This window comes from Maudiozyma barnettii, assembly GCF_903064755.1.
Source record: "Maudiozyma barnettii strain CLIB 1767 genome assembly, contig: KABA2_08, whole genome shotgun sequence".
Taxonomy (NCBI): Eukaryota; Fungi; Ascomycota; class Saccharomycetes; order Saccharomycetales; family Saccharomycetaceae; genus Maudiozyma; species Maudiozyma barnettii.
Window position 1 is genome coordinate 218,670 of NW_024545245.1, and position 24,747 is coordinate 243,416.

Genomic DNA, 24,747 nt, shown 5'->3' on the forward strand with positions numbered 1-24,747 from the left:
AATTCTTTGATTAGTTATATCAATATACCAAGGTTTTTTTGTTTTTTTGAAAGAGACCCCTAAACAGTCATCGTCTGGTACGTGTTCATTAATATTCCAATTAAACTAATCTAAAGAAAATAATAAAAAAAATGGTATTAAAGAAATTAACAAATGAAAAAGATTTAAAATTATGTGTGGTTATGGTTGGTTTACCAGCTCGTGGGAAATCCTTTATTTCACAAAAGATAGTTAGATATTTATCATGGTTATCAATTAATTGTAAATGCTTTAATGTTGGAAATTATAGAAGGGTATTAGGTATTGATAACCCTAAATATGGATTTTTCGATTTTGATAATTTATCATCTTATGATATTAGGGAAAACGCATTAAAATTAGCATTTGAAGATATGTTATCATGGTTTGATGATGCTATTGATAATAAAGTTGCGATAATTGATGCTACTAATAGTACAAGAGAAAGAAGAAATTGGATTATTAAAAATTGTGAAAAAAATAATGTTCATCCAATGTTTTTAGAAAGTTGGTGTGATGATCCTGAGACTATTATGGCTAATGTTAAAGATATTGCGATAACATCTCCAGATTATGATGGGATGGATGAAAAATCAGCTGAAGATGATTTTATGAAAAGAATTGAAAATTATCAAAATGTTTACTCTACTTTAAATACAACAGATGATAAAGATATTACTTTTGTTAAATTAATTAATATATCTCATGAAATTATTATTAATAAGATTCAAACATACTTACAAAGTAGAATAGTATTTTATGTGATGAATATTAGAATTAAACCAAAATGTATATGGTTATCAAGACATGGTGAATCTATTTATAACGTCGAACAAAAGATAGGTGGTGATTCTTCATTATCAGAGAGAGGCTTAAAATATGCTTCGAAATTGAAAAGTTTAATTAAAGAAAATGTTAAAAATAATGAACAAGATTTATCTGTATGGACTTCCACTTTAACTAGAACCAAAGAGACAGCCCAATATTTACCATATTCAAAATTGGAATGGAAAGCATTAGATGAATTAGATGCTGGTGTTTGTGATGGTATGACATATGAAGAAATTGAAGAAATTTATCCAGAAGATTTTAAAGCTCGTGATGAGGATAAATATGAATACAGATACCGTGGTGGTGAATCATATAGAGATGTTGTTATTAGGTTAGAACCAGTAATTATGGAATTAGAAAGACAAGAAAATGTATTAATTATTACACATCAAGCTGTCTTAAGATGTATCTATGCTTATTTTATGAATGTACCAAAGGAAGAATCTCCATGGGTATCAATTCCATTGCATACATTAATTAAATTAGAACCAAGAGCATATGGTACAAAAGTGACTAGAATTAAAGCGAATATTCCTGCTGTAAGTACTTATAAAGAAAAAGGTACGAGTCACGTTGGTGAAAGCTCATCTGCTAAAGGGTCTCATAATCTTTTAGTTAACGCTCCTGAGATCAATTAAAAGTGAGTGTTATAATCGATGGTCGTTCCATTTACTTCTTTTATACATATACATATATAGTTACCTCCTTTTATCTAGTTAATAATATTTCGCATTATATTCTTTTATTCATTTACGTATCAGTGATTTCTTTAAGTTTTTATTTCTTTGATAAGAAAATCTTTATATTATAATAATGTTTAAATTGGGGTTTATATTAATTGCATATGAGAACAAGTCTATTTCTACAATGATAAAATTGTTTAACTAATTGTTTCCAGTGTAAATAGGACAAATACTCCACATAACTTGTAATAGAGCCGCAAACGACCCTCCGAATCTATATCAATTATACCCCGGTGCTGTTTCATGTCAAACCAAAATTTTACAAAATATTGCTGGACTTTTAATTCATTCCATTTCTACGTCTGAAGACTTAATGATATGGTTATACCTTATTTATTGATTCTGTAACCATCCTCCACTATTACAAACGTATGCTAGATCATTGAAATTGAAAAAAAAAAATTCACTCTTTGGCGGTGCGAGGTTTCTTCTCTGTCTTCGTCGATGCAACCGTTAAAATTAAAGCAAAATAGGGAAATAGTTAAACCTCAAAAATGGAACAATGTAATCTACGATTTAAAGAGGTAAAAGGAAACGGGTACCCTAAGTCCAACGAAGAAATGATAGCAGAAATAATAAGGAAATTTATTTAATGATATGCAAGTCTAGAAGAGAGATAGAAAGCTAGTTCAATAATGAAGGATAAAGGTTTTTGCATGATTGCCCCATTTTTTTTTATTTGCATTAAGATTACGATGGCTTGGTTTACATGATGTTTTATTAAATCACATATATATAAACATAGTAAGCATGCGGTTTCAACTAATAGGTCCGTATTCATTATTATTAGCACTCCAAAAAATCGTCTTTTGAAAAAGAACCTTACTACACTTGAAAACAGACAAAATTGGGAACAATGGATAGAAATCAACAAAGTGCCAATATTCAGACTCCACCGAGGTTTCGTTCTTCTAAGAAATTACATACGCCGCCAAGTGCAGGATCAACGACACCCAGGCATACTCCGGGGAAATTTCTGAGAGCCATCTCAGGGAAGGTCTTTCGAAAGTCCATAGATGGGAAACAAGTCGAAGAATCAGGTGCGTTAGGGCAATTTGTACCAAACGAATCAAAGCCTATTATGGGTAAGAGATCGAAGATTCCAAAACCATTGGTATTGGGATCTCCTATGTCAATGCCACCTAGTGCTAAGAAATTTTCCCATATATCACTAAAGTCAGAGAATGATGTGGTGATGCAACAATTACAATCGCCCATTGGATTTTCACCAAGAATTCCACCTTCAATGAAATCGGCAAAATCCAACCGTAGAAATCTAACAAATACATTATTGATTGAATCATTATCTGAGCTTTCTGAATTACCTCAGAACAAAGAAGATAAAGTTGTAATATGGGCAGACGACGATGATGACGACGATGGACAAGATATTATGTCACCGTTGTATTACAAAAAGAACAATCCGCGAAAGAGAGTTACTAGTGCAATGGGTTTAAAAAAATATGTTGAAGAAAAATGTGTCATTTGTGAAGAGAAAGTAAGTAATAGTTTTCAAGGTGAAAAGATAATCGAACTTGATTGTGGACATGCAAGTCATTATAAATGTTACTATATGGCTATGGAAATGCTATATGGGACAGAAAAACTACCAGAATGTGATGTTTGTTTGGAAGACGCCAGGCCAACTGATAAAGAGACTCTTATCGATATTGAATCTAAAATTTTAAGGAGGACGCAAGAAGAAAAAGAAGACGATGTGGAACTAGAATCTGAAGATAAATGTGATGGTACAACTATTGCGCAATGGCTCCCATTACACTCCGCCAGAGGACATATGCATAGTGACCGATTATCATTAGTCACTCCATTGGAACAAATAGTAGTTTCCGAACAAGTTGGTTCTGATGGATTTAGGACGCCGATAGTAAAAACCGAAGCACAAGAGTTGTCCCTTATGTCAGGAAATGTCTTTATCGACGAGTTTGATAATGATCAAATCTACCAAGAGATTCTAAAATTAACAGAAGAATTAGACAGTGGAACATACGACGGGAGCAGTGCATTTGATGTCAATATAGGAAACCCTATTGTTACCCTAGAGAATATAACTACTAGTGACGTCAATTATAAATCACCACAACAGATTATGAAAGTCGAAATCGAAATTCCAATGAATGATTCTGAGACCACACCATTGAGAACTAAGAATCCTGACATTCTATCAAACAATAAGTTGAAAGATGATAATATCAGAGCTTCTCTAACTGAACATATTTGTTCTCAATATTCAGGTCTTCAAAATTTTAACGTGGAACACCCAGAGTCCCATCTATTGATGTTTGATGAGGTAATATATTCATCAGAAGGGGAGCATTGGTTTCAAAACACGGTATTGTATTATTTCGATGACCTTTTAATTCTGATGAACGTATCCAAAGATAGTATAAGTGGTAAGATTCCAACAGATCAAATATCCTCAATAACAAAGCTGAATGAGAAGCATGGTTTACTGATTTGCCTGAAAAGTACAACTTTACCTGAAATATATTTACAATTTAGCAATAATATGCTATTGAACAAATGGGAATACTATTTATCACATTTAGATGAGAAACCACCATTACATCATGATTGTATCAGTAACACAATGTTCAATACGTTACCTAAGACTTTAACGAAACAAATAACAGAACTAGATCTGGGTTCTATTTTTGCATTACCCTGGGAAAAGACAACTAATGAAACACCCTGCCGTGTTATCCTTTGCCTAGGTTTATCGCCACCATCCGAGGGTCAAGCGGAAGATGGGAGTTATTTGAAACAACTTTGTAATATAATCAATACATTACGTCAATCTCTTAATCAAAATGACCTACTTGGAATAGTTTTTGCTGGTAAAGATGGTACTGGTGCCGTGGATTCAATGTTCGGCACTTTTGTTGGTACCATGTCCGTGAGTTGGTCAGGTTGGGATGATGTAATAGGGGATCTATCTACTGTACCTCCAGGTGTATTTCTAACTCCAGAGAGAGAACAAATTGCGATGCTTACTACTTGTTGCCGTTTGGCTAGTACTGTTGTTGAAAGTAACCCTGAGAGGCCAGCCTATTATAATCGTGTAATACTAGTACAAGATATACCGACACTGGAAGACGCAGGTTCTGCGAGAATAGCAGAGAAATATAAGGTCCGCTTAGAGACCACTTATAATTTTGAAGTATCGACAGTTCCGTGGTTAGAAGAAGATACTTCTGAACTTCTGGAACAACAGGTCCAAGATTGTCACTTGAAAAATATGCACAACCTAATAGTAAAACTTGGTTCCACGACGACCATTTTAGAATTGAACTACGGGAGTATGGGATCTGGTTCAACAAAGATCATGGACCACACATACGATGGTACGCTTACACAGGATACATTACGTTCCCGCGTGTGCGACGTGACCTGGTACGACATTAGACTCCGGGAACTAGTGTCCAGAAGCGTTCCGGTTAACCATAAATAATGCCTCCAGGCAAAACTCTATATACAAAACTAGTTATATCGCGTTCTTTATGTCTCTTAAAATAGAACTATTACTTAACAAACCCCTACCGTTACGTAACCTAGTATTCGTACGTTTATTTAGCTATTCCTCTTCATTCATTCGTTTACCTCTTCTACTGGGAAGAAAAAGCGCGTTCTTTGGCTATGCGCTTCTTCTGTCTAAAAGAGGACATTGCCTGCCTAAAATGGATTGTTTTCATAGAAACGCGAATTTTCTCTGGTGGGCTCCCAAGTTGTACCTCAGATTCTTAGGAGCAGCGCGAAATTCGCGGCAAGAATGAAATTTTTTTACGTATTTTGTAAACAATCGATATGTAAACAAGTAAATAGAAAACAATGGTTCATTACTATAGTCGGTAGCTCTCCTGAATGGTTAGTTCGACCTCAGTATCATTATTTTTTTTGACAGTTGGACGATCAGCAAGCCTATATAAATGACACACTTAAAGATATCATTTGTTACTAATATTTTTATGTTTTTCAATGTACTTTTATTTATATTTTTTTTCTCTCTCTTTCTTTCACATTCATTTCTAATTCACCGTAATATACCACAGAAAATTCACACACATACATATATACAAATATGCAATTCAAGAACGCTGCCCTAGCCACCGTCGCCGTCGCCGCCACCGCCTCTGCTGCCTCTTCTTCCATTAAGGGTTACACTCCAGGTGAACCATGGTCCACTTTGACCCCATCTGCCACTCTAGACTGTGGTTTCACTGCTTACACCTCCTTTGGTATCGCTGTTCAACCAGTCTCCTCCGCTTCTGCTTCTTCCAAGGCTAAGAGAAACGTCATCTCTCAAATCGGTGATGGTCAAATTCAAGCTACTGCCACCTCTACCTCTGGTAAGGTTACCACTACTTTGGCTCCAACTACCAAGAAGGCTTCTTCTTCAAAGGCTTCTTCTTCTTCCAAGACTTCCTCTTCTTGTAAGGCCAGTGCCACTCTATCCCCAGCTGACACTTCCTGTAAGAACTCTGGTACTCTAGCTTTGTCCCTAAAGGAAGGTGTCTTAACTGACAACAAGGGTAGAGTTGGTTCCATTGTCTCTAACAGACAATTCCAATTCGACGGTCCACCACCACAAGCCGGTGCCATCTACGCTGCTGGTTGGGCTATCACTGAAGAAGGTAACTTGGCTTTAGGTGACCAAGATGTCTTCTACCAATGTCTATCTGGTGACTTCTACAACTTGTACGATGAAAGCATTGCTGACCAATGTTCTCCAATCCACTTGGAAGTTGTTGAATTGGTTGACTGTTAAACACGGGGTTTAAAAACATAACATTAACAATAAACGGTAATATATAAATATTAAATTAATTTTCTAAAGAAAATAAAATAATAATGGCATAATAGCATTTTTTACATTTAAGATGTCTGAATTTTTATTTCTCACCTTATATACAATAAATAAATGAACAACAACAAATAGAATTATAAATTTTTTATACAATTTAAATTTTAAGTAGTGTTATAAAATTTAGAAGAAGATCTTATATTTTTTCTTTTCGATTTTTCTTTTTATTAAAATAAAAAACTGTTAGCTATTTTATGTAATAATATACAGAGTTAGAAACGTTTCTATTATTAATCAATATATATATATTTTTCACTTTGTGTTTAGGATATTAACAAAATAAAAGACTTCTAAAATAAAAGAAATCAAACGTGTTTTAAGGAAAAGACTAAAAATAGCAGGGAGAATATGGAGAATGTCAATATGTGATGATGATTCAACGTCTATCAATAAAAGAAAGAAAATCGAAGGTAAAAAAAAGGTGAACATCAATCAAGCAAATTTTAAATATGCAAATAAAAATGTGAAAAAAAATAATATATTAACAATCAAATAAACGTGACACCAGCACGTAAAGTAATCTCCTAACCCTTATATGCTATTTTTGTTATTGGTGTTTCCTTTAACAATTTATACGAACAACAGCAACTAAATGCCTAAAAAATGTGGAAATTAAAACCCAATCAAATGCTAACTGAAAGAGATTGGAATTTTTTATGTTTATCATGGAGAAGGGTTTCAAAAGGTTGTGGTAATGAGTTAAAAATAAAAAAAAGATTTTATTTAATCTCTCTAACAGTCGACCAAATCAATGGCAGATAGATGGACTGGAGTACATTGAGTACCAATGTGTTCATCGTATAAGTTGTAGAAGTTACCAGATAGACATTGGAAGAAAACATCGTTGTCACCAATAGCTAGGTTACCTTCTGGAGTCATGGACCAACCAGCAGCGTAGATGGCACCGGCTTGTGGTGGTGGACCGTCAAATTGGAATTGTCTGTTAGCAACAATGGAACCAACTCTACCCTTACCATCAACTAAGATGGAGTCCTTTAGAGTCATAGATAGAGTACCATTGTTCTTACAAGAGACAGCGGTGACTGGGTCAGAAGAAGTAACATCTTCGTTGGTGGTGTTGACTTGACCGTCAGTTTGTTGAGCAGCGGAAGAAGCAGTCTTGGTAGTAGCTTGAACTTGACCGTCGGTGATTTGAGAAGCAGCGGTAGCAGAAGCCTTCTTAGTAGTGGCTTGAACTTGACCGTCACCGATTTGAGAAGCAGCGGCAGCAGTAGACTTCTTGGTAGCAGTAGTAGCTTGGATTTGACCGTCACCGATTTGAGAGACGGCAGCAGCAGTAGTCTTGGTGGTAGCTTGAATTTGACCATCACCGATTTGAGATACGGCAGCAGCAGCAGTCTTCTTGGTAGCAGTGGTAGCTTGGATTTGACCATCACCGATTTGAGAAACAGCAGCAGCGGTAGTCTTCTTGGTAGCAGTAGTAGCTTGGATTTGACCGTCACCGATTTGAGAAACGGCAGCAGCGGTAGTTTTCTTGGTAGCAGTGGTAGCTTGGATTTGACCATCACCGATTTGAGATACGGCAGCAGCAGCAGTCTTCTTGGTAGCAGTGGTAGCTTGGATTTGACCGTCGGCAATTTGAGAAACAGCATCTCTCTTAGCCTTGGAGGTAGCAATGGATGTGGAAGAAGCCTTAGAAGATAGACCGTAAGTAGTACCGTTGATAGCAGTGGTGATTGGTTCAACAGCAATACCGAAGGTGGAGGCGTAACTGGTTAGACCGCTCTTGAAAGTGGCGGATGGAGTTAGAGTGGACCATGGTTCGGATGGAACGTAGGCAGCCATGGCGGAGGTGGCTAGAGCAGCGGAGGCTAGAGTCTTCTTGTATTGCATTTTTTTTGAATATGTATATATATGTGGAGTGATTAGCTTAGAATAATGAGCTAATTGTGAAAGTGAAATAATAATTACAATATAGAAAGAAGATAAAGAGAAAAAAAAGGTTCAAGGAGCAGAAATAATTTTTCAGTATCAAATGTTGATAGGTTTATATATGTAAGACAGATAGAAAGTAAATAAAAAATAATCCGTTTCGAGTGTCAAAGTGGGAAAAAGAAATGTTTACAATAAAATTTTGAGTTCGAAAGTGGTTTTCGTCTTCTTCCTATGTATAATGGTGAGTGGTAGTTTCTTTTCCCACACTTAATTTAAAGTAAAAATAGTTTTCCTTGGTCATATAATAGCACTATGAATGAGATAATTATATTAAGACAAGAGTGGAAATGTGAAAGAGAATGGATGATAAATCTGCCCAAATGAGGAAGAGAAAACGTTGAAAAATTTCAGAATTATTACCAGGGAAGGAAAAAGTAATACAAGGGACCTCTTTGTTCGGCCCCTCCCTCCAGTCATCTATCACCGGGTGGTAGAGACTATTAAGACTGGGTGTTACAGATTTTCAACGTAATTATGCAACTACCAACGTCTATAAAATTTATAATCGGACAAGAGAATAATAGCAGTAACAATCACAACTAATTTATTGATATTGACGGCCTTTTCGTACATACTTCTTTTGTTCTGAGGCGGAAGGAACTTTTAAGAAAGTGTAACACATTTTTCCAATTTCCTCCAGATGAGGTAAATAATAATAGAATAATTGTTCTTCCAGTTCTATATTAGTTAGTTGTATGAATGCATATTATAGTTTATTCCTTTTTCTGAAATGTAATTGAAACGTAAAGAAAGTTATTGATGTCGGCGTAGATAATGTAATTTTATTACTGTAAGCAGTAGTCAAATTGACAGCAGTTTCTTTTTGGAATCCCGAAGTCCCACAGAAGTGGTTGCAGAGGTTGTCTGAGGAGGCGGTTCTCTTTTTCTTTCTTTTTGACGAAAGCTGTCTAATAATTTCATCTTGTTGGGTCTGCTCCCGAGAGACTATCGCAGAGGGGTGGTGGAAGTAAAAAAAATTAATTTTCTTTGTTTTAAGTGGTGGGGGGATGGATGGGTGGTGACAAAAAACGAGGCAGAGGGGATTTCTGCTATTTGCTTTACCTGATCGGGATATGATATGGGATGCACAATTTCCTGATTTGGAGATAGGACAACTAAATGGGTTTTCGGTTTTTCTCAAAATTTTCTTGTTTTTTGCACTGCTTCTCGTTAATAGAGGGAAGGGGGGATGAGCATCATAATGTACGAGGCGCATATTGTTCACTCTTTCATTTTTCATTTTTCAATTAAGAAAAGAAACGAAGACGGGAAAATAAAGATATTCCGAATCTGGTAAAGAAATTGGCCCAGAGAAGAAACAATAATTGCACGAAATGCAGATATTTTGACTACCCGAATAGGGCAACGAATTGATATTTGAGCGAAAAATTGATTTCGTGTGAGAAAACCTGTTCATCACAGTTTTGAAGTCTGTTTTTGCTTTTGCTTTTCTATTGAAATTCACTCATTGCATAAAGGGGGAGAGATGAACAAATTAAACAGTTTTTCTTTATTAGCTGTGGTGCCAATACAAGAGGAGTAAGAATGAATTATGTTAGTACAAGAAGGGTAAAAATGATATTATAATTGCAATTAAGATACACTTTCAAAGGGTATTCATCACCTTTTTTTAGCTATGATTTGCTTTGTTGTCTATTCCACTGTACGTGTGGAATATAGAGAGAGAATTGACGGGTTTAAGAGAGATACAAATATTTGTGGCTTGGCAAACATCGTTTATTAAACAGATAGGTGATAGAACACTATTATTCATAGTTAAGCATATATATATATTTATATTTATCCGCTTTAAGTGAAATGATAATTCGAGGGGATTGATCGGTTTTATAGTAGTAATAGTAATAACGAGGTCAGAATTAATTAATTATACGTATTTGCATTGATGCTTTTTCACCTTTATTAATTTTCAAAAACTTGATTGTACTCTCTCTATCTAATTAAAAGTAAGATAGTAAACACATTTATTATCCTTTTTTTTCTTTCTTACTGTTGTTCATTTACTGGTTAAAGTAAGGGATATAAGAATAATACATGTACAGTGTTCATCTATTTACAAAAATAAAAGAATAGGATAAGTTCAAATGAGGAAACAACAAAATATACCGAAACTCCTCTTGTCATTTGTTTAACTAAATTGTTATTATTTTAGATAAAACAATAACTATTATTAATAATAACTACTATAATACCTCATTCTTTTGTTCTCTCTCTCTATATGTAACAATAATATATATCCTTCAAAAAAAATAATACTCGACTTATGTTAAGAAAATAACACTTATAAGAATGTATCAATATCGCTTGAATATGGATATATTAAAGCAATCTAAAAATAACTTTCTTGAAATATAAAAATAAACGAATTTATATCGCGAAGCCCTGACTCTAGTCTGGGTCACCTGAGACGACAAACCCTGATGGTTCAGTTTTTGACCAATGTATCACGTGCCTTATCACTCACAACGAAGAATACAATTTCTAAATAAATTAAGAATGGCTGGTTCTGTCCTGCTGACCATCCGCGGATTTTACGCTTACCATTTTATTTTTTAGGTACCGGAAACTGCGGAAAATTAAATGAGGCCATCTTTCACTTTTCCTAATATAGTAAACACTGAAATAAAATAACCAGCAAAATTCTCAACATATTACTCACACTATCTCTATTAACATAGTCCCTTTTACAATCAACAGTAATACATATTTTCCATATATTGATGATAATGGATGGACTGCAAATTTGTCAACCTTACTGACTTATGCCCCTCTTTCTTTATTACACCCCGTCGAACAATCTCATTACTTGGAAGACTCTCCATCCTATTTTTTTCTATTGATTAGTTATTGTAAAATCACAAAACATGTAAGAATTTGAATCAATTGCCGGACTTTTTATTTGCACTAATTAATTAATTGATTGATTGACAGCCATCTTTTTTTCTTCTTTTCTATTAAAGTGCTAGTAGGGTACACCCGTTATTCTTCGTAGATCAACGCCTCTTAAATATAATAGACATTTATGCCCAGCATACCTTGACCCAGCAAACAAGCTATGATACTAATGATATACCTAACTTATATTTTGATCTGTTAGTAATGAATCATGTTCTTAAAAAAAAGTATATAAACCCAATGAAAATAATTCTTAATTCAATCTTTTCAACTTCACTCATTCTCTCTCTCTCTATATATATACAAAATACCATCATCAATCAACTGATATAACAAAACAAACAAACACACTATTCAAAAAACTTTTTTTTAAAAAATGCAATACAAGAAAACCTTAGCCTCCGCTGCTCTAGCCACCACTGCCCTGGCTGCTTATGCTCCATCTGAACCATGGTCCACTTTGACCCCTTCTGCTACTTTCAAGAGTGGTCTAACTGACTATGCTTCTACTTTTGGTATTGCTGTTGAACCAATCACTACTGCTGTCAACAGTACCACTTCTACCTCCAAGGCTAAGAGAGATGCTGTTTCTCAAATCGGTGACGGTCAAATCCAAGCTACTACTAGAACTACCACTACTCTATCTAAGAAATCTACAGCTGCTGCCGTCTCTCAAATTGGTGATGGCCAAATCCAAGCTACCACTGCTACCAAGAAGACCGCCGCTGCAGTCTCTCAAATCGGTGATGGTCAAATTCAAGCTACCACCAAGACTACCGCTGCTGCCGTTTCTCAAATCGGTGATGGTCAAATCCAAGCTACTACTGCTACCAAGAAGACTGCCGCTGCCGTCTCTCAAATCGGTGATGGTCAAATCCAAGCTACCACCAAGACTACCGCTGCTGCCGTCTCTCAAATCGGCGATGGTCAAATCCAAGCTACTACTGCTACCAAGAAGTCTACTGCTGCCGCTGCTTCTCAAATCGGTGACGGTCAAGTTCAAGCCACTACAAAGGCCACCTCCACTACTACTGGCGCTGCCACAACCAAAACCACTCAAGCTGCTACTAACCCATCTGACCCAGTTTCTGCTCAATCATGTAAGAACGATGGTACTCTATCTATGACTTTAAAAGAAGGTATCTTAGTTGATGGTAAGGGTAGAATCGGTTCCATTGTTGCTAACAGACAATTCCAATTCGATGGTCCACCACCACAAGCCGGTGCCATCTACGCTGCTGGTTGGTCCATGACTCCAGAAGGTAACCTAGCTATTGGTGACAACGATGTTTTCTACCAATGTCTATCTGGTAACTTCTACAACTTATACGATGAACACATTGGTTCTCAATGTACTCCAGTCCATCTATCTGCCATTGATTTGGTCGACTGTTAAGAGGGAAAAATAGATAAAAAGTATACTCTTTTTTTCAAAATTTCCTCATTTTTAAGACACTTCACTAACCCTGGTAAGGAACATTATATTTTCATTTGTTGAAAATTCCAAACTATTCCAAAAGGGAAAATATTTAAGATAAAATTCATTGCATTTCGTTGTACACTAGTCATTCTTTCTTTACAAAAACACAAGGGTGTTTTTTCTGCATTTAAAATTAAAGAACACAAAAAAAATCAAATAAGAATATTTTTTATTAGTTTATTATTATTTGGGTTCTTCTATTGGAATTTTTTACTAACTATGTTAATAAAAATATGTTTTCCAATTAATTAACTATATACAAAAATGTAGATTTTTCTACTTATGGTAATTATATAAACTTTTAATAAGATAAGAAAAATATAAATTTAATTTCTTCTAACGCTTAACATGCTACTACTACGCCCTATTCAATTTTAATACCATCATCTTTTAACTCTTTCAATCTTAACTTGAAGGCAAAATATAGGATAACTGGGAACATCACTGAAGTACCAAGCGAGGCTTTATACATAAACGAAGCTTTACCGAATTCACTGTGCATAATATTACTTAGTTGAAATAAAAACCCGGATCCAATAGCAATTTGTGAAAGATCACCATATGTCAATGTTCTTAGAATGATCATTGGTTCAGATTCCTTCTTGTCATCCGGAGACACAGATTCAAATAATCTATTTGGAGCGGTTTTAATCAATTCAGCAATAGATTCACCTTTTTGAGGAGAAATTGGTGCAGTGTCTTCAAACTTACGTACTGTAGTGACTTCTTTGTATATGGACCAAACACCAAGGGAATATAATGATGTGATAAAAATATTACTTACTAAATTAGATTTTGATCCCTTGAATGTGGATTTGGTAGCATTGCCCAGTGAACTCTTAGTTCCGGCTTGAAATAATAATCTAGTACTAAACATAATTAATACAGATGTGACAGGTTATTTGCTTTTATGTTGTTAAATATATTTTGCCCAAAACCTTTTCTTTAGTTTTAAGGGGTGGCAGAATTCGTTATATATCCCAATTACCTACAAAAAATACTGTAAGTTTAACGTCTCCGCGACTTTCAAAATTTTAATTATTTCCAGAACAGGCAAATAGAAAAAAGAGAGAACTTTGAAATTTGAGATGAGCTAAAAGTTGAATAGGCAAGTCATCAATTTTTCTATATTTTCTATATCGAAAAGAGTAAATCAAAATTCATTGAGGTGGTATTGTTCTATATGTGGTTAGGGGTGAATTCTATATATTTATCAACTCGGCGGTAAATGGCCGGGCAGATAGTATAGTTGGGAAACAGTGGATCATTTCCTGGAGGAATTGTTTATGTGTAGAACTAGAAATTCGGAGAAAGAATAAGTATAACGTTGCCTATAAATGGTTGTGAAATCACCATTCGCTGACTATATGTAAAATTTTATCTAAATCAAGTTAGGCTGCGTATTTTATATATACGTATATCTAGACACCCTTCAAAAAAAATACAGAGGAACGCTTTATTTACATTTCTATAATCATATAAAAATAAAAACTAAAACTGTCAAAATATACTAATCACTATATATATATATATAGAGTAAAAAATGAACAAGGAGGACAAAAGACCACTTACCAGAGGGGGAACACCTAAACAAACGTACATTCTTCAGAAACGTTATGTCAAAGGAGAATGAAGCCAGAATTCTTTCTCTAGACGAAACTACATGGTATTCTGTCCTTGGTCTCACCACCGTCGCAACTGATGTAGAAATTAGAAGATCGTATATGAAACTAGCTAAGATATTGCATCCAGACAAATCTAAAAGTGATGCAAGTGCGGAACTGTTCAAAGTCGTGGTGAATGCTCATAATATATTGACAGATGCTGAAAAAAGAGAAGAATATGATACCTTGTTACGAAGTCAAGGCTTATATCAATATAATTCTCCTGGGAAAACATCATCTTTCTCCACAAAAGAAGCCAGGAATAGTCGACCAAGAAAAGCAAAATCTTATGATAAACAACCGTACGGATTTGGATTTAGTAACGGGAAGAAAGATGTTGGAGACAACTCTTCTCCAAAAAAATCATCTGTACCAATATTCCAATCATTTAATATGAAGAATTATCAACGAAGTTATAACAAGAGGACTGAAATGGATGAAGAAAGGAAAGAGTACACAAACAACAAATTTAGAGATACTCATGTTGAGGAAACGGAAGTAGCAAACAACGAATATGATTCGAAGAGAAACATTGATGAGGATGAGGAAGAGAATGAGGTTGAGAATGATATGGATATAATTTCAACCGATGATGAGCATGAAACAGGTGACCGTTCAATGCAGGATTCGGTATCTGAAAGTGAAGGCATTCAAATCTTTGAAGCCCAAAATATACACAAACGAACAAAAATGGAAGAAACAGTACCACATGAGAATCCAGGAGATACAAACCATACATTTTGGAATCACGATATTAGACGTTCAGCAAGAAATAAATCTAAGATACGACAACAAGCACGAAGATCTACATCACCAGTAAAGAACACTCCACTCACAAATACCGATCTTCATGACACTTTTACGTGTGGAATCAATGAAGTCATCAACAAGATGTATAATTCAATGGGGAAAGAGTCGTCTAAATCTCGATCATCATCAGAGACAACATACGAAGAACCAAGAGCTTCCTCGAAGAGAGGAAAACCTGCCAGCACCAGTACTCCAGAAGATCGGACTGATACTGACCCGATTTTCAATATGGAACATATAAATGATACTTTGAGATCAATACCTATGTCTAAGAAGGTCAAATTATTTGCAGAATATAACGGTACCTCCAGGACAGAAAGTATACACGAACCTGTTAACCAGACTCTACCCAGATATTACAAAAAGGATTCAATGTCCATGCAAGATACGTTTAATGTCAACGAATTGAATGAAATGACCATAGAGATTCCACAGTTCATATTTCCTGATATGATGCAAAACATTACATTGTATGAGTTAGAGAAAATTAAACAAGAATTGACCGATTTCATCCAGCTTTGTAATGAGATAAAGGTCAAATTAATAGAACTATATTCAAATAAGGTTAAACATGATATATCTCATAACTCACGATTATTTAAAGTTGAGAACCAACAGTTCCTACAAGTAGGGGATACTTACAATAATATAATCATTAATAAAATCTATCAAATAGAACAAGCACAACACATAGCCATTGAAAAGTATCTCAGGACCAATCAAAGAGCATTACCGTAGGGCGAAAGAAAAGAACTGTATTTGTTGTCACGAATTATAAACTCTCTTCCTCAATTAAGTAATAAATCCCATACATAACATTAGCATCTCTAAAACCAATCTGCATTATTTCTTAATCTTCTAATTCTCTTCAATTGGTTTATCAGTAACGAATAAAACGAAACCTTCTAATAAAGAGAAAAGAAAAGCACTAACTATAACCCAATTAGGATGGTAACTTAACATTCGTATATTGTCAAAAGATCAAAAAAAAGAAGAAGAAACATGAAAAATGAATAAACAGGAAATTAATATGACATCGTACAACATTTTCGCTCTGTACATTAAGTAATGTGAATCAAATAAGATTTTTATTTTCCTGAAAAATAAGGAACAATAACGAATAACCAACAATTAGGAAGTAAGTAATCGTTTTCCATCTGATGTCATCGCAAAAAAAAAAATGAGCAACAATTTTTTTTCAGTCTATTTGGCTGCATCTTCTGTCAAAAGATGGGAAATTAAAACCGACAATAAATTAAACAACATGATGAAACAATTAATGCCCCACTATCCCCTATATGATCATCGTAGGTATCTATAACGTGTTTTTTTTTGAAAAAAGAGAATTGTACGCATAAGATCTCTATACAGATAATATATGCCATACAATTTCAGATACTGACATCTCTCTCTTTTATTGCGCTGTCTGCAAAACCTCATTGAAAAAATAACGAAACTGTAGCAACGGAAGAGAAACGAATTGACCTCATGTACGTATATTTTGTGTGCATTTACTAAGAATTACTTATCTATCTCTATTTGCCAAAGAAAACTCTGAGAATTCAATCCATCTAGCCAGTCGATGCCGAAACAAAACTCCAGTTATCGAAACATCATACAACCAAAATAAACCAGCATTTGCATGAGAGAGAGAGAGAGAGAGAGAGAGAGAGAAATCAACTCAAGTAGAATGAATACACACACAAATCTGTGATCACCCGTATAATTTCACCAATGGATGGATTTTTCAATGCAATAACATATATTATAATTAAGTAAGATATTAAATTAGTTGCTGTATAGATCAATTGATGTTGAATGTAGTAGCAGTAATAAATAAAATTAGAAATAACCTTGTTTTCTTTCGCACGTTTAAATGCAAAATCATATTTTACCGATATGGTTGGTAATATACAAAGTAGGAAACATATGTTTTACCGTACAATACTATTCACTCAGACATTGCAGTAAGAGATAAAAATAAATAAATAAATAGATAAATTGGGCAAACGTTTTTCGTTGTACCTCTCACTCTGGGCTTAATGCAGATGTCTGATGTTGAAGTCTATGCCAATATCTATCCAAAAGGAAGTTATCAAGTACAGACAAGAACTATTTCCTTGCTTTCAAAAGTTAACTAAGAAAGTTCCCCAAAGAACGAAGAGGGGAAGGAGTTTGAATAAAGGGAAATTAATCGAAGACTATAGAAAATTTGAACAAATGGAGAAAATATTCTTGTTCTTCCTCTTGAATCGTTGAATTATCAAAAGAGGGGAACTCATCTTATTGTTAATAAAATAGGGTAGTTTTATTTCTTTCTATCCTTAAGAGCAAAAGAATCGGTATATATCAATATGCTAATTCATATTTAACAAAACATGTAGTTTTATTTAATACCTCTTAGTAATAAACATAACTGCCAATTACAACTACTCTTATTCTTACAATTTTTCAGTATTATCCTATTCTTCTTCTAAAAAATATAAGATATATATATATAATAGTTAATTTCCTATACTTTTCAATTGAGCGAGACGCTACAACAAAAGAAATACAATTAATAATCAACTAAGAAGTACTGAATTCCAGTTTAATTGTTTTTTCAATAAACTATTCAACTAGTTAAATATCATCCAGTTTTTTCCTTTCTTGAAAAGCTCATCCCTATCATCCATCGTTAATTAAGTTTTTTTTTCCTGCTCTGTCTCCTTTCCTGAACTGCTAATTCGAGGGGTACCCACATACATATCCAGAGAGAGAGAAGGAAAGAGCGAAATCAAAGTGAATTAAACAAAACTGAACAAAAGTGAATAAAAGTGAAAAAACTCTATCTCTATTTCACTCATCTCCTTTTTAAAGATTACTACCATCTTATCATTAGTTATATTATTGAAAGTAACGGTTAAACAGCATATAGACTCCCCCACATATAAACATACAAGCATAATTATATACATATAAGAATGTACATTGATCCTCAAAATCATAATAAGGATACACATTTAGATATCATCGACAAGATACCAAATAGGAGTCGTCAGCAATCCCCTAAACCTGGTGATGAGACTCCTAATTCTAAAGATAAGACAGGAAGCAACCAGGATGAAGAACCTACGATTTCAATGGATGAGATAGGTAGGGCCATCGAGGAGTCCGAAAGACGACAACGGAATGATACTGAAGAAGGCCTTGAAAGGAAAAGGCAGAATGATGAAATGCGTAAAGAATTAATGACACAAAGTAGACCAACCTCTGGGAAATACAGTCTAAATGATTTTCAAATACTGCGAACTTTAGGCACGGGTTCATTTGGACGTGTTCATTTAATTAGGTCCAATCACAACGGAAGATTTTATGCATTAAAAGTATTAAAGAAACATACGATTGTGAAATTAAAACAAATTGAACATACTAATGATGAACGTTTGATGCTTTCGGTGGTGAGTCACCCGTTTATTGTTCGATTATGGGGTACATTTCAGGATTCAAATAATATATTTATGGTAATGGATTATATTGAAGGTGGTGAATTATTTTCTTTATTAAGGAAATCTCAAAGGTTTCCAAACCCTGTTGCTAAATTTTATGCAGCAGAAGTATGTCTGGCGTTAGAATATCTTCATAGTAAAGATATCATATACAGAGATTTAAAACCTGAAAATATATTATTGGATAAAAATGGTCATATTAAAGTAACAGATTTTGGTTTTGCTAAATATGTACCTGATATCACATATACATTATGCGGTACACCTGATTATATTGCCCCTGAAGTGGTCAGTACGAAGCCATATAATAAGAGTGTTGATTGGTGGAGTTTTGGTATCTTAATATATGAAATGTTGGCTGGTTATACACCATTTTACGATTCTAATGCCATGAAGACATATGAAAATATTCTAAATGCCAAATTAAAGTTCCCATCATTTTTCAACGAAGATGCTCAGGATTTAATAAGTAAATTAGTCACTAGAGATTTAAGTGCAAGATTGGGTAATTTACAAAAAGGTAGTGAGGATGTAAAGAATCATCCATGGTTCAATGAAGTTGTATGGGACAAATTAATAACAAGAAACATCGAGACGCCTTATGAACCTCCAATTCAACAGGGACAAGGTGATACGTCCCAATTTGATAGATACCCTGAGGAAGAAGCTGATTATGGTACTACCGGTGAGGATCCATATGGTGAGCTTTTCAAGGACTTCTAAAATTAAAAATGGATAAATGGAAAAAAAAGACGATCACTGACGTATACGCAACATATAAATGTTTATAAATATATTATAATTATAATTATTACTACTATCATTATTTATTTATAACTACAACCTACAGTCGTAACGAGTCTCTTTCACCTTTTCTCCCATACATATTTCAGAATAATTGACGATATACAGCTATATAGTACTATTTAATTTATATTTGCCTAAATTCAACCAAGAACGAAATGAAACTCAGAACTATGACGTATACATCGAAAGTCAACAATCTAAAAGATATTTATTTTTATCATGCATAATAATAGTAATAATAAAAACGCTAATATGCGTGTCTGCTATAGATTCCTCTCTATTATATCCCATTCTTAATTACGTGCTATGCCAGCTGTGGCGTAGTTAAGAGAGTCTAACCATCCTCTATCCCATCGCTCCCATTTTCCAGAGCACAGCACAGCACAGCGCAAACGGAAAGAACCAAACAAACAGACAAAGCGCCTGCCTCCGACAGCGCACGGAGGGGATTACACAAATCGTACACGGGTCGCCGACACTACGAACGTGTTATACAATCGAGGCTGTTCGCTCTGGGAGGAAGGAGGGGGGCAAGTAGATGGTGGTGGACAGCGAGGGTGGGACCAAGGTTTAGTGAAGTTTACTTATGGTGATGATGATGATGACGATAGTGATGGTAGTAAGTAGTATGAAATAATAAATAATGGATACATTCCTTGGATCAAGGATGAGTTGGAACACCTTGAGGGAGGAATCTTTGTAACATTTATTTATTTATTTAGTTTGTTTGTTTATTTGCTTGGTTCGTTTTTTTTGCTGATTTTGATTTATTTCATTACAAAAATTGATAACTATCATTTCGACGTTTTTTTTCAATCTATTTGTAATAGGTAATTAACAGCTTTATTACACATTCATATAAAGATATTTCAGTCTTTTCTGTGTGTGGGGAAAATCCAATATACAAATAACTGTATTTCAAGAAAATTAGTTATAAGTAAAGAGACAGAATAAAAAGTTCAGAATATACTTTGAAAGTACGATAAATATTTACAAATTAACGACTACAACGGTTTGATATTTTTACTTATTTGTTTGTGCAATAGATATTCTATAAACGATTATATCATATTATTATTACTAATTCCTCAATTTTTTATTTGTTAGCAATCATCATTCTTTATATTCAGTCATTCACACTTTTTTCCCTTTAAATCATCCCGTTTATTGATAAGTAGTAATTCTAGTATACTCTTTTATTTTATTTTACCATAGCATTCATTTTCGGTTTGTGATATAGATTAGTATCTTTCCCTCAGCATTATATTATTCATCTCTAACTTTTCCTATATTTAATCACATATTTTAATTTTATTCATTTTGCATTATTTTACAATACACACACCTTTTTTCTAACAACTAAAAAAAAGAGATGACATTAAGTTCAGAAAGAAGGAGATCTCGTAGTTCTTCAATCACAAGAGCTCGTTCCTTTTCTGCATCTATCAAATCAATCTTCAAATCAAGTCATAAATCCGACGATGACGAAGAAATAGACCCAAGAGATCATCCAGAATCCGTCAAATCCTCATCGAGTCGTTCAAGACAACAATCACCTGCCTCAACGAAAACCGTAGATCAAAATAAAATACTCACGAAACTTACGGAGGGTAAAGAATCTGAATTATTACATTCTAGGAACAATAGTAATCGATCAATGGGACCTCCCCAAAGTGCACGTGTCGCAAGTGCATCTTCTACTAGAAAAAATAGTAGATCAACAATCTCCCCAACAAGGGCTATGTCAATTAAATCGGAGGAATCTTATGTATCGGATGAAGATAATATGATGGATAAAGTTGCATTTCCGAAACCGGAAGCATTTTATGAAAGTGATACAGATTCAACTATTAGCACTATTGAAGAAGATCGTATATCGAGAGGTAGAGAACGAGGTAGAAAGAGTGATAGAGATAGAACAAGAGCCCAATCTATCAACACGGGGAGCATATCTGAGGAAATGAATGACCTTTCCATCGATACCATGTTAGAATCAAACAATTTACCAAGACGTACAGCATCTACAAAATCTTTTTCTGTAAGATCTACTAGAACTGGTGCAGATCAAAGCAATGGTACGTCGATTCAACCTTCAAGACAAAATTCAAGTAATCGTCGTAGAAATAGTGCTGCATTCAACTCTAGGAGTGCGATGAAAACTGTACCAATATTAGCATCTCAGTCATCAACATCTGCGACAGGTAGCATCAGTAGACATAATAGTACTAGTAAAGCTAGATCGGCTGGTAACTCCAATAATAATGACATCAAGAAATCGAATTCATTAAGAAAAGTTGATTCTGCGTCATCTGTATCATCAATGACAAACAGAGAGAATAAAACAACAAGACAAAATATACGAGGAAGACCACATGCTGATACAGTGTCAGCTTCAAATTTGCAACAACATTACCATAATGTTAATTGCTACCATTTTCCAAATGATGATGCAAAATGTATACTTTCAGTAGATAACTTCAAAGTTTTTGAAAATGGTACACATGAGCACAATCTGAAGACTATATCACTTGTCCACGATTCAGGTGATGGATCTAACTTAAAATCACTTGGTAGTATGTTTTCATTCTCTGGTTTCTTTAAACCACATTCAAAAGTGGATGATAATTCCTCCATTCATAATGAAAAAGACGAAGATCGACTGATACATTTTAAGGATGCCATTTCATTAATACCAAAGAAGGCTCTTCATAGTACAGAGACCCGTTCAAGGAGTAACCCTGGCGAAGATGACGATAGCGATATTAGTAATGATCATGATAGCGATCCTGACAAGAAAAAAAGTAGTTCGAAGAAAAATATTCCACAGGTTGTCAATCCAAAGGCAGCTGTTAGTTCTGACGAATTAGAACTAATTAATACGCTATCAAAGAAGATATTAAACGGTCTGGGTGGGAAAAGAAAAACGAGTACAACTTCTCCTGATGATCCCAACTCTCCTGCTGTATTTAGTCAACTATACGGTAGATCAATTGGAACTATTGGGCAAGGTGCTTATGGTGTTGTCAGTGTCTCTTCGAGACCATTATTATTAGACGATGTACCGCCATACCCTTCATTTGTCAAAGATAATAGAATGTATTTTGCAGTTAAAGAATTGAAACCAAGATCTAGTGATCAGGTTGAAAAATTTAGTACAAAGATTACATCTGAATTTATTATTGGACATTCTTTGAGTAGGAAAAATAAATGTTTAGGTAGGGCACCTCCTAATATTCTTACAGTGATCGATTTAATGGAGAAAGATAATACATTTATTGAGGTGATGGAATTTTGTCCTTCTGGTGATTTATACAGTTTATTAACCAGAAAGAGTAAGAGTGGAACATCATTACATCCATTAGAAGCTGATTGTTTTATGAAACAACTTTTAAATGGTGTTAAATATATGCATGATCACGGTGTAGCACATTGTGATTTAAAGCCTGAGAATATTTTATTCCAACCTGATGGATTATTGAAGATTTGTGATTTTGGTACAAGTTGTGTATTTCAAACTGCATGGGAAAGACATGTTCACTTTCAAAGTGGTGCCATGGGATCTGAACCATATGTTGCCCCTGAAGAATTTGCAGTCAATAATGAATATGATCCTAGGTTGGTTGATTTATGGAGTTGTGGTGTTGTTTATTGTACCATGGTATTAGGTCATTATTTATGGAAAATCGCAACTCCAGGGACTGATCCATTATACGATTCCTTCGTAGAAGAAATGGAAGAAGATAAACAATTTTATTTATTTGAAGAATTAAGACATGTGAATCATGATATTAATAAATTAAGAAAAATTGCCCTTTATAAAATATTTCAAGTGGATCCAGAACGTAGAATTACAGTTGATCAATTATTAGTAAGTTCATGGATGAAACGTACCAGATGTTGTATTAGCTACAAGAAAGTTGGATGTTGAGCAAATCTATTAAAATAAATAAATAAATAAATAAATAAATAAATAAATAAATAAAACAAACAAACAAACAAACAAACAAACAAACATATTAATATATATCTTTACGAATATGTTATCCCTAAATAGTAAATGGATTAATAATAAAAGAACAGATCGAAAAAGTTGATTTGAATGATGAGGATCTTTTTGGCATTTTTTTAAAAGTGAAGGAAATGAGAATATATATGTATTATATAAAAAAAATTGATTAATTAAATAAATAAATAAAAGAATAGAAATGTGAAGGCTATAGATATGTATGATTTATCTTTAGGCTTTAAATTGATATATTATTACTATGATACACGATCTAATTCTTCTTTACCGGCTTTAGTATATAAATAAGCGTTATATTCCTCAGCGTTCTTCCACCAATACCAATACATAGCACCTGGAATCACAATAAATAATATTTGACTCTTAAATCTTCTAAAACTGTTGTAGAAAGCATTATGGAAAGAATGAGCCAATGGCTTTTGTGCATAAGGAGAAACAGCATATGATGTAACACCCTTTTGCTTTGGAGATCCTAAATGACCCCACCAGCCCATGTATGTCTTAGCACTTGGACCACCCATGATTTAAAATTTTAATGTATCTGTGTAAAAAATGTGACTGTATGTCTATGTCTATAATTTTCGAAGAATAAGGGTTAGTTATGTTATTAACGAATAATATTTCCTTACTTCTACGATGACGATTATGTTCTATAGTCCAGTTATTGAAAAAATGTATAAATATCTTCAAAATACAGAATATTTATTTTTTACTAGTAATCTGAGTATGTTTCTTTGCAATGTGATATTATTCTCTTATATATATATAAAGATATTGGAACTGAATGGTGCAACGTTTCTGGGAGGGGGTTCAGTCAATATTGAAAAGTTCATCTCTCCGTCCCTGTAGTTCCTACTAAGTATGGTAGATTTCAGTATCTGTTTTGCATGCGACGAAGAAACAAAACTTCACGCAGTGCAGCGCAACGGAATTTTGACCGGTCTTTTCGGAGTGCGCTATACGGATTCTCCGCTGTGATTGGTCAGCCCGCTGGTCACGTGGGAGTGGTGTGTATTTCATTATATATGGGACTTAATGTCGATGTTAGTGACTATTAGAATGACGATATGGCCTATAGTTGAGTGGGGTTGTCGAATGCAGTACAGTATGGTTAGTTATATGATGATTTCTGGT

The 24,747-nt window shown here is 34.2% G+C and overlaps 11 protein-coding genes across 11 annotated transcripts; 7 read left to right on the top strand and 4 right to left on the bottom strand.

Annotated features, from left to right (window-relative positions):
* Positions 1-131: 131 nt before the first annotated feature.
* Positions 132-1,487, top strand: FBP26 (fructose-2,6-bisphosphatase; the record flags this gene model as incomplete). Its single annotated transcript, XM_041551968.1, has 1 exon — positions 132-1,487. One exon carries the CDS (start codon positions 132-134, stop codon positions 1,485-1,487), a length of 1,356 nt encoding a protein of 451 aa, XP_041407902.1.
* Positions 1,488-2,448: 961 nt separating this feature from the next.
* Positions 2,449-5,061, top strand: FAR1 (cyclin-dependent protein serine/threonine kinase inhibiting protein FAR1; the record flags this gene model as incomplete). Its single annotated transcript, XM_041551969.1, has 1 exon — positions 2,449-5,061. The coding sequence occupies one exon, from the start codon at positions 2,449-2,451 to the stop codon at positions 5,059-5,061; it is 2,613 nt and encodes an 870-aa protein (XP_041407903.1).
* Positions 5,062-5,688: 627 nt separating this feature from the next.
* On the top strand, positions 5,689-6,375 carry KABA2_08S02332 (uncharacterized protein; the record flags this gene model as incomplete). The annotated part of the gene is made up of 1 exon (XM_041551970.1): positions 5,689-6,375. One exon carries the CDS (start codon positions 5,689-5,691, stop codon positions 6,373-6,375), a length of 687 nt encoding a protein of 228 aa, XP_041407904.1.
* An 828-nt stretch (positions 6,376-7,203) lies between these two features.
* Positions 7,204-8,325, bottom strand: KABA2_08S02354 (uncharacterized protein; the record flags this gene model as incomplete). Its single annotated transcript, XM_041551971.1, has 1 exon — positions 7,204-8,325. One exon carries the CDS (start codon positions 8,323-8,325, stop codon positions 7,204-7,206), a length of 1,122 nt encoding a protein of 373 aa, XP_041407905.1.
* An 808-nt stretch (positions 8,326-9,133) lies between these two features.
* KABA2_08S02376 (uncharacterized protein) lies at positions 9,134-9,667 on the bottom strand (the record flags this gene model as incomplete). Its single annotated transcript, XM_041551972.1, has 1 exon — positions 9,134-9,667. The coding sequence occupies one exon, from the start codon at positions 9,665-9,667 to the stop codon at positions 9,134-9,136; it is 534 nt and encodes a 177-aa protein (XP_041407906.1).
* A 2,049-nt stretch (positions 9,668-11,716) lies between these two features.
* Positions 11,717-12,736, top strand: KABA2_08S02398 (uncharacterized protein; the record flags this gene model as incomplete). Its single annotated transcript, XM_041551973.1, has 1 exon — positions 11,717-12,736. One exon carries the CDS (start codon positions 11,717-11,719, stop codon positions 12,734-12,736), a length of 1,020 nt encoding a protein of 339 aa, XP_041407907.1.
* Positions 12,737-13,184: 448 nt separating this feature from the next.
* FMP33 (Fmp33p) lies at positions 13,185-13,697 on the bottom strand (the record flags this gene model as incomplete). The annotated part of the gene is made up of 1 exon (XM_041551974.1): positions 13,185-13,697. One exon carries the CDS (start codon positions 13,695-13,697, stop codon positions 13,185-13,187), a length of 513 nt encoding a protein of 170 aa, XP_041407908.1.
* A 739-nt stretch (positions 13,698-14,436) lies between these two features.
* Positions 14,437-16,032, top strand: JJJ2 (Jjj2p; the record flags this gene model as incomplete). Its single annotated transcript, XM_041551975.1, has 1 exon — positions 14,437-16,032. The coding sequence occupies one exon, from the start codon at positions 14,437-14,439 to the stop codon at positions 16,030-16,032; it is 1,596 nt and encodes a 531-aa protein (XP_041407909.1).
* Positions 16,033-18,257: 2,225 nt separating this feature from the next.
* Positions 18,258-19,505, top strand: KABA2_08S02464 (cAMP-dependent protein kinase; the record flags this gene model as incomplete). The annotated part of the gene is made up of 1 exon (XM_041551976.1): positions 18,258-19,505. One exon carries the CDS (start codon positions 18,258-18,260, stop codon positions 19,503-19,505), a length of 1,248 nt encoding a protein of 415 aa, XP_041407910.1.
* A 1,456-nt stretch (positions 19,506-20,961) lies between these two features.
* Positions 20,962-23,517, top strand: HAL5 (protein kinase HAL5; the record flags this gene model as incomplete). The annotated part of the gene is made up of 1 exon (XM_041551977.1): positions 20,962-23,517. The coding sequence occupies one exon, from the start codon at positions 20,962-20,964 to the stop codon at positions 23,515-23,517; it is 2,556 nt and encodes an 851-aa protein (XP_041407911.1).
* A 335-nt stretch (positions 23,518-23,852) lies between these two features.
* QCR8 (ubiquinol--cytochrome-c reductase subunit 8) lies at positions 23,853-24,134 on the bottom strand (the record flags this gene model as incomplete). Its single annotated transcript, XM_041551978.1, has 1 exon — positions 23,853-24,134. The coding sequence occupies one exon, from the start codon at positions 24,132-24,134 to the stop codon at positions 23,853-23,855; it is 282 nt and encodes a 93-aa protein (XP_041407912.1).
* Between the last annotated feature and the right edge of the window lie 613 nt (positions 24,135-24,747).